Here is an 8,994-nt window from a genome sequence, read left to right on the forward strand (position 1 = left end):
TCTGAGTTTATCCTTCTAAGTCGCCTTTTGATTTATTATTCAATATTTACATTCCTTACAATTCGGTGCCTTATGATTTCCGGATTTTGACACAGCTGTATAGACTGCAAAACCATTTCCATTTTGAGCTTTCATCTGAAAAAGAATGCAATCTAAGAATGTTTGATCATCACATACTTGGTATTTAGTGGGTTGCTGATTGTTGGTTAAGATTTGTTTACAACATGATCCATTTAGGAAATTAGAAAATGCAACTGATAGATGGCATCTGATAACTTGCAGCTTTAAAACAATTAAAAACTTGATACTTCTGTGATTGAAAGAATAAAAGTTGCCCTTTTCAATTTCCTATTACTTTTGTAAATTTGTGTAGACTGGTGAGCAGTTTGATAGACATAGATCATATTATATAAAGTATATATGAAAGTTGCATTACAGAAGATCTGTTTAAATACAATTCTACTTAATTTCCAGAATATGATTTGCAACAGATAGAAATGTTTTGTCTAGGAAATTTTCTTTCGACATGTTGGAATTAGTATAATTTGGAGCAAATTCTTATAAGAAGCATTTTGTTTTTAATGATGATGATAGATGTTGCATCTCTATAAGCGGAGGGATTGATGACACTTTTCTGGGGGTTAATATTACACTCTTGGATGCAATAGGATAGTAATGATTTTTAATATCAACATTCTTATTAGATTCAATGATCTCACGATGATCAAATATGGTGGCGATTTTCATTTTGGCTTTTCTTTAGATGAACAATGTGGAAAGTAGCTGTCTATTCTGAATGGGGCCCTACCCCAATGGAATAAACCTAGTGGGGGAAAAAACAAAAAACAAAAAATGGAAAACTGAAAGAAGATGTTTCTTTTGGTGATAGAAGATGTCTGTAAAGAATTTTCAATATCCTTATGTTTCTGGCTAATGATAATGTTTAGTTTTTCTCTTACAATTAATCCAGTTGATAATTGCAAGTCAGAGCTCAACTGAGCATGCGAGAAAAACATAGATTCTCTTTTAATGTACTAACTCTCTATTGAAATAACTTCTAATTTTGAAAAACCTTTGACCCTGGATTGATCAAAAAGTTCCTACAAGAATGAGAGGAATTTTGATTGGCAGTTTTCCAGTGCACTGTGCTGATTCGGCAGAATTATCTCTGTGTTCATTAGGAATATTCTACACCATAAAATTTTGATGTGTTGAATGCTTGTTATTTATATGGTTAGAACCTATTGCAGAAACAAATATATTTAAATATATGTATATTCATAATTAATGCATCTATTTTTTCCTGATTTATTCATAATTGCTACATCAGGAGCCACCACCCATTCAAGTTATATATCTTGACAAAAACGTCAAGATCATTAGCATTTTCCTCGAGTATTCACTGCATTTTTTTTTTCCATTTGCAGTTCCTAGGAATTTCAGATTGCTGGAAGAGCTTGAGAGAGGTGAAAAAGGAATTGGGGATGGAACTGTTAGTTACGGAATGGATGATGCTGATGATATATTTATGCAGTCATGGACTGGAACTATTATTGGTCCCCCTAACGTAGGTTCTAAAATTTTGTCATTTTCTTTTTCCTGGTTTTCTTATGTTATTTTGTATTTTAGTTGCCTTTCTCCTGATGTTGTTTATCCAATGATGGTTCAGGGTCATTTTAATTTAGTTTATTTTTAGATTTGCATATCAAGACTTTGACAGTTCCCACTATCTTGTTCTCATCAACTGTTTTTAAAAGTTAGTTTTAGCTATGTGACTGGTGTTCCCACCATCTTGTTCTCATCAACTCTTCTTAAAAGTTAGTTTTAGCTATGTGACTGGTGTTTTTTAGGGCTATTAGATTCTTCTTTATGCCCAGTATACCAGCATGATTTCCTTTGTCTTGCAATTAGTTTATCTTGTTCAAAAACAGAAAGGCACATAGCTAGTATGACATGGGCTGATTCTATTTTTTGAAGCAAGTTTCCTGCAAACGAGAAATTATGTATGTACTAGAAGCAAAGTACAATAGAAATCTTGATGGACTAGTTGAGATTAAAAATGCTTGCTCAAGCTGGATTGAATAGGAAGAAGACGAAACTTATCTAGGGACAGTTACAAAAACCCTCTCGTGTAGGTTACTTGTTTAGAAAATCCACCTCTCATTAGGAATCTACAACCTAGTCCTTCAAATTTAAGTTATTGTTTAAACGTTACCCCCTGAGCCTTGTTAGAGGAAATGTAATAACAAAAGGACATTTATGTCCTTCATAAGTTAAATATTCTCGTTTTATTAATGTTGAAACTCAGAGTATGAGCTCTTTTCCTCACACATAAACACACGAGTTGTGTTTTATGATTTAAAATAGCCAATGAATAAATCATTTTTGGAGGGGACAATTTATGATTTAAAAAAGTCAAGAAGAATGAAAATGAAATCAAATCCCTACGACCATACTTAATTGGAAGCTTTTTCCATAAATTCGAAAATCATTGCAATTTTCACTCCCACATTTATCAATCAGGCTTTAAAGCGGGTTTTTTCGGGTTTGGATAAGACATAAAAGCAGAGATAATGAAGTGAACTGTTAGGAAGTACGTGTTTAATAGTAGTTGTGGCTTTTTTTGTATAAAACAAATTATCGCCTTGATCGTTGACTACTAAAAGGAGCAAAGACTGAAACCAAAATATGAAATCTGAAGAACTACGCTGTCATGTCCCAGAATGTGAGGTGGATTTTTTAAACTAAGTTGAACTATAAGGGAGGATTTTGTAATTGTCACGCCTATAGATATTTGAAACTAGAGTATGTTGCATGGGCGTCATGAAGACATTAGCATAACTTGACATGGCATCAACAAAAATGAGATCTCCAAAGATTCAGACAACTGCAGATATAGTTGGCATTTTCGTTCTTATGAAAAATAGTTGGGATTTACTGATAATTGTTAATATATCTCCGTGATACATTTAACTATCTCTGACTTTGTATTCTTACTGATATTCTGTAGATTTTTCTTTTTCTCCAAATGAAGTAGGAAATCCAATTTTCACGATTTTGTGCATTTAAAACCGTAGGTAGACCAAAGCAGACTGACTGGTTGAACATGAACTGTGTTTATGGCTTTATAGTTTTCGCTTCTGACTTTGATATGGTATTTTATTTCTTGTGCCACTACTGTACCTTTAACATCATCCTTGGAGGAGAAAAACTGATTGTTTTTCTATCATGTTTCATACTAGACTGTGCACGAAGGGAGAATCTACCAGTTGAAACTGTTCTGTGGAAAGGATTACCCAGATAATCCACCAACAGTAAGGTTCCAAACGCGGATAAACATGACCTGTGTTAATCAGGAAACTGGGATGGTAAGTGCTATTTGTTAGGTGTATGTTGCAATGATTTGTTTAAATTAAAGCTCATGGATGGACAAATTTCCAGGTTGAACCAAGTCTATTCCCCATGCTTGCTAATTGGCAAAGGGAATACACAATGGAGGACATATTGACACAATTGAAGAAAGAGATGATGTCCCCACAAAACCGAAAGCTAGCTCAACCACCTGAAGGTTTGTTTTAATTTGTCTTATTTCATTCCATCTACACCCGTTTTTGTTGACATGCTTTAGTTTATAAGTATATATCTTACGTCTTTTTGAAATCACTAGTTGTATGGTATAGATAACATAGCCCGCGTTTGGTTCGCTGGTTTGAATTTTGTTGATTTGAACCTTTTGATTTGAACAGAAAAAATTCAAACTATGTGGTTTAAATTGTAGTTTGAATTGACGTTTGGATGTGCAGTTAAAGTTTTAATTTGAACAGGGAATAAAATTCGAATTTGTGTTTAGTAGGTGTGAAAAGCAAAGAGAGTGGGTATCTTTTTATTGTTCAAAAATGGTTTGAACGGTTGAACTTGAGGGGGGAGTTAAACTTTAAGTTGGATTGTTTAACTCAGTTCAAATGGGAAATATAATTCAAACTACACGCTTACTAAACACCAGTTCAAACTGTGCTCACTGTTCAAACTGAGTTGAACTAAACTAAACTAGTGAAACAAACGGAGGCATAGTTGTCTTAGGCAGCTTGTTATCTCTGACATCAATAGTTTATGGCGCGATAAAAGAGATTGCCATTGTGGCTTTTAGGATTTTGCTTGCTTTATACTTAACCAAATAAATAGGCGAGATGGTAACGAAATGATTAACAGACATGGTATATTGGACTGCTTAAATTAAGTTGTAAAATATGAATTTTAAGCAATTCTATCTCATTGTGGACTTGTAATACTCTGAAATCATTCTTCAAAGAAATAACTGCTACTTGGATCGTGGAAAATATATGTAAGAATGCTTATCCATCATTCCACAGTTGCTTGTTAACAAGAAGCCTGTGGGTTTAGTTGATTCTAGGTTGAGAGACTGATGAAAAAAATATCATTACCATTTTCTGAGCTTGTGCATTTCTTTTATCTTTTGACTTCTGAAAACTAGGAATGAAATGTAAAGTTTTGATTCATCAAGTTTTAATAAAAACGACCCCATATCTGTTGATTGATCGTTTTTGCTACTTTTTTCTCCTGGTGAGTTTTCAGGTAATGATGAGGGAAGGATTGACCAAAAAGGGCTGGTGCTGAAATGCAGTATTATGTAAGGTGCTGAGTGGCTTATGCTGATACTGTATATAAATATATAACTGGATAAAACCAGTTCACGAGCAATTTATGTGCCAAAATGTCTTTAAAATGTAATTAAGGACAATTTGCATCCGGGTCCTTGAGCTGCTTGAGACATGTCATTCTCTAAATCTCGACTACGTTGTTCATCAAAATTTAGTTGTTTATTAATGCTTGTATCAGGAACCTTGATTTGCCAAATTTGAGACATGTTCTAGATGTTTAATGGAATGCTCTCTCTCTATGTTGTAAGATCATAAGGCGAGATCAGTTTCCGCAGAATTTGGCGATGACTCACATTGAGGAATCTGAATAGGTATGCTTGAGCCCTCTTCTATTTGTGGCATCTAAGACTAAAGTGTGTTTTGCGGGTAAACAAATTATAGTTATCAACATAATTATGAATACAGGACTAGTAGCACTACATAGTATGAAAAAAGAAATTACAAGTGAAAACTGACTTACATAGATAGCCGATAGCGTGGCTGACTTTTGCTGGAATGTGTTGTGAAAAGAAAAATACAACTAGCGTATGTTAATAAGCGCCGGTATTAAAATTATAATATGTTGAGTTTACCTTTAGAGTTTATAAGTTTTGATTTTCTCTTTATTTTTTATTAATCCTCTTTTGATTAATATAGTTATTTGACTATAAAAAATATGAATCAAGAATAAAAGATATAAATTCAGACGCATATATATACTCTAAACTAAAGGGTATTTGTCTTTTTTTTTCGTCAAGTATATATAATCAAATTATATCAGTCTATTATGGATAAAAGCTTTTATGAGATTGGGAAGATGGGCTTCCAGCAACTAATAGAAACTAGAAAAACTTGAGAAAAGTGTGTTTGTCCTTTTATAAACTAACTTGATATTATTTTGGTCATGTTCATTTCGCTGATTTAAGTTTAAAATTTAAGTTTTATTACAGTAAAAAATTTAAAAAAACAGTCACGTATAATTTTTTACTATAGTAAAAAGTTTTCACATAGAGTTATATTTTAACTCACATTTTAATTCGAATTAAAAATTTAAATTAGCAAATTAAACGTATCCTTTGTCTCCATACGTATCATCTACAGCCGTTATCTATCAGAGTTAAAACTCATTTCAAATGACGTTGAAGTTAGTTTGCCGACTGTGAGTTAATGAATGTTGCCTTTTTTTTTTTTTTTTTTGGTGGTAAAGAACGTTTTGATTGTAGTCGAAGCAAGGCAGGGTTGGTCCGTTTGGATTAAGACAAAACTAACAAATCAATTGTAGTTCGACTTTCACATGCCACCCAACCAGCCTTGTTTACATGTGGCTAATCCTGCAAGGGTGTGGTGGCTTGGGTTTGGAGCTTTTTGCACGCTTTGTTCGGTTAACAAATTTTTAGCCTTTTTTTTAAAACACCAAACAAATTTTAGCTTTCGCAACGCTCACGAGTGACAGGTGTCAAACAATTATTGAACTTGAAAAGTAAGAGCATTTCTCTATTAAAAAAAAGACAATTTTTGATGAATAATGTTAAGGACATGAAAAGGTTTTTTAATCTTATTTAGTCAGTATTACTTTTTTAACTGTTGAATTATTTTTTTAACGCCGCGTTACGTGTTTTAAATGTTTATATGGACATTCATAAATTTAACCGTTAAAAATTTAAATATCACTGCAATCAATCAAGGAAATACTTGATAATTTGAAGGACATTGAAACAAAATCGGCATAAAGCGTAAATTAGATCTCAGGCTAACCTAACAATCAGAATAAAACATGGCATTAGAGCCTTTAATTTCTCTTCTTAACTTCATCTCAAAATCCAAAAATTATTACCACCGGGGACTTTTTTTTTTATATTAAGTCAAAATTTCCTTGACAAATGAAGCTTGATTGTTCATCACGGACAATCTTCATGAGAAAATTGGGTTGTTGAGATTTGATCCTTTGCCCCAATAGACCGCCACTGCATGTTGAAGACGGTGGGATTTGTTGAGTCAGCATTGTATGTTCCAAATAGGCCATCCCTTGAATACAGATTGTGGTCACACACTTTTTTAAATTTATTACAATTTCTATTTTTTTCGTATCCCACTCGTCATCCGATAACATGCAGATATATATATATATATATACACACACATATACATATATCTTCAAAAAAAACTTGCTGTGTCTGCTATATACATTAATGTTGATAACGGAAAATGTGAACAAATATATTTAGGCCTCGTTCGTTTTGTGGATTCAAATTTTCAATTTGAGTTGAGATGCGACATTTTTTAAAAACTTTTAATTATAGCAGAAAAAGTTAAATGACACACTTTCTGAGAGCTTTTAACTGTGAAAACTTAGGCCTCGGTTATTTCACCGATTCAAGTTTTCAATTTTAGGTTTTTACAGTTAAAAGCTCTCACAAAATGTACATATAACTTTTTCTACTACAGTTAAAAACTCTTAAAAAATGTAACATCTCAGTTCGAATTGAAAACTCAAATCCGCAAAGCGAACAAGACCTTAGAACTGAAAACTCGAATCAGTGAAATGAACGAGACCATAGCCCATTGTTTCGTACCCTAGCTAAGAGCCTATCTTTAGCCCATAAAAAGTCTTTAAGATTGGATTGTTACAATCACCGACTACGCTGACACAACTTGTTTAATTGGACGAATTTGTTCACCTCCCATATGTTTTAATTAGGAGTGTTCAAAAAAATCAAAAAATTGAAACCGACTGACACCATACTGCCAAACCGATCGAAACAAATTGAGAATTCAGTTCCACGTCAGCAAACCAACTAATTCGGTCGGTTAACTGACCACCCATGGTTCATGGGAGGTTTGATTTTGATTTTGCCAACCGAAGTGATCGGTTAAACCAAACCAACCTACCAATTTAAAAAGAAAAAGTTATTATCCATATATTTGAACCTCTAATCTTGTAGATGATGAATATAAGTCCATCATATTATTGAATATTCTCATCTCTTTTCAATGTGGGACTATTAAAAGTCTAATGTGTTTGAAAATTTAAGCACATCAGACTTTTGAAAGTCCTGCATTGAAAAGAGATGAAAATGTATTCCCTCAACTATTCTATATAAAGGGCTATGTATTTCATTTTTCCATCACAACTTACAAGTTATGATGGACTTCAATATAAATAAATTTTCAAATTGAGATTAGATGTAAAGTCTTAGTCCTTAAGGATACATTCTTTTAGGCTTTATTTTTTTTGTCTTTTAAGCTATTTTTCTTTTTAATTTTAACTATTTAAATATTAAATATTTGAATGGTTAAAATTTAAAGAGAAAACAGTTCACAAATTTTTTTTAAGTAAGAAACCGATCGAAATTGTCAGTTAAAAACCGATGAATACTCCTAGTTTTAATTGCGTCACTGGTTTGCGTAACGGATTCCTCTTTTTTTTTTTTTTTTTAAGGTTTCCTTGTGAGTAAAGTTTTTATTTTTTATTTATTTTATTTATTTTTTTGGTTGCTGGGGAAGAATCCTTGTGACTAGACTAATGTTGGATAGACATCCGAACTTCTCTTTCAAAATACAACAAACAAGTAATGTCTTTTACAACCTAGATTGAGTGCTACTATCTGGGTCTTGATCATTCAAGAGCACGAAATTAGACGAAAGAGATCAGCCCCATGGATAAAAGTTGGGACCACTTTGTTCGTGTCTTTACGAATTCTAAAATAATTAATAACATTACATTGTTATATATGTTGGATTGTATATGTGGGGACCTTCAATTCATTACGTTAGATATAAAAATACGTAATACTCGAAAGATATTGAATTGTTGGTGATCAGATTTTATTAGATGTAAGTAATGTATGATGTAACACTATTGCCAGTCTTGATAAATATGAAATAATATTGTGATTTTTTTTTTTTGCTGATAGAAATATTATTGTGATTGTTCCCTTAGAAATCCTGTTGTTTTATCTTCTAAATCTTTTTTGAAGGGTGAAATTTTATCTTTAATACAATATTATAATTGACATATTAATTGTAAATTTAACATTTGAATTAAAAAATTTCTCCAATGTAATGTTATTTATTGTGTTAAATTTTTCATATATTATATTTTGTGGTAAATTTCCTACCAAATATGACATATAAGAAATTTAACATTTAATTGCTATTGGTTGAAATATTTACTTTTTCATATCATCATTATAACTTTTATATTTTTTAATTATTTTAAAAATAAAAATTTACTTTTACAACTTTCAAAACTTAATAATTATGATAAAAAAAATAGATTTAACATTTCAATAGCATTATGCATGAGAGTAAAAATAAAAATAACATATCATATCAC

The 8,994-nt window shown here is 31.8% G+C and overlaps 2 protein-coding genes across 2 annotated transcripts in view; both read left to right on the forward strand.

Annotated features, from left to right (window-relative positions):
- Nucleotides 1–1,432: 1,432 nt before the first annotated feature.
- On the forward strand, nt 1,433–5,000 carry LOC112094333 (ubiquitin-conjugating enzyme E2 variant 1A). Its single transcript, XM_024174937.1, has 4 exons — nt 1,433–1,567; nt 3,243–3,368; nt 3,442–3,568; nt 4,594–5,000. Exons 1-4 carry the CDS (start codon nt 1,505–1,507, stop codon nt 4,650–4,652), a joined length of 375 nt encoding a protein of 124 aa, XP_024030705.1. The 5' UTR covers nt 1,433–1,504; the 3' UTR covers nt 4,653–5,000.
- Nucleotides 5,001–8,026: 3,026 nt separating this feature from the next.
- Nucleotides 8,027–8,994, forward strand: part of LOC21387500 (probable peroxygenase 4) — a 24,126-nt gene continuing 23,158 nt past the window's right edge. The window contains exon 1 of the mRNA XM_024174930.1: nt 8,027–8,057. Within this exon, the coding sequence (XP_024030698.1) occupies nt 8,027–8,057 (31 nt within the window). The remainder of the gene's footprint in view (nt 8,058–8,994) is intronic.

Source organism: Morus notabilis, unplaced genomic scaffold (assembly GCF_000414095.1).
Source record: "Morus notabilis unplaced genomic scaffold, ASM41409v2 Scaffold816, whole genome shotgun sequence".
NCBI lineage: Eukaryota > Viridiplantae > Streptophyta > Magnoliopsida > Rosales > Moraceae > Morus > Morus notabilis.

What these genes read in the sequence shown, in the direction of transcription:
- LOC112094333 (XM_024174937.1), top strand. Translation starts at nt 1,505, where the DNA reads ATGGATGATGCTGATGATATATTTATGCAGTCATGGACTGGAACTATT. An exon ending in CTATTATTGGTCCCCCTAAC is followed by an intron (nt 1,568 to 3,242) that starts GTAGGTTCTAAA and finishes GTTTCATACTAG; the next exon opens with ACTGTGCACGAAGGGAGAAT. An exon ending in GCTAGCTCAACCACCTGAAG is followed by an intron (nt 3,569 to 4,593) that starts GTTTGTTTTAAT and finishes GTGAGTTTTCAG; the next exon opens with GTAATGATGAGGGAAGGATT.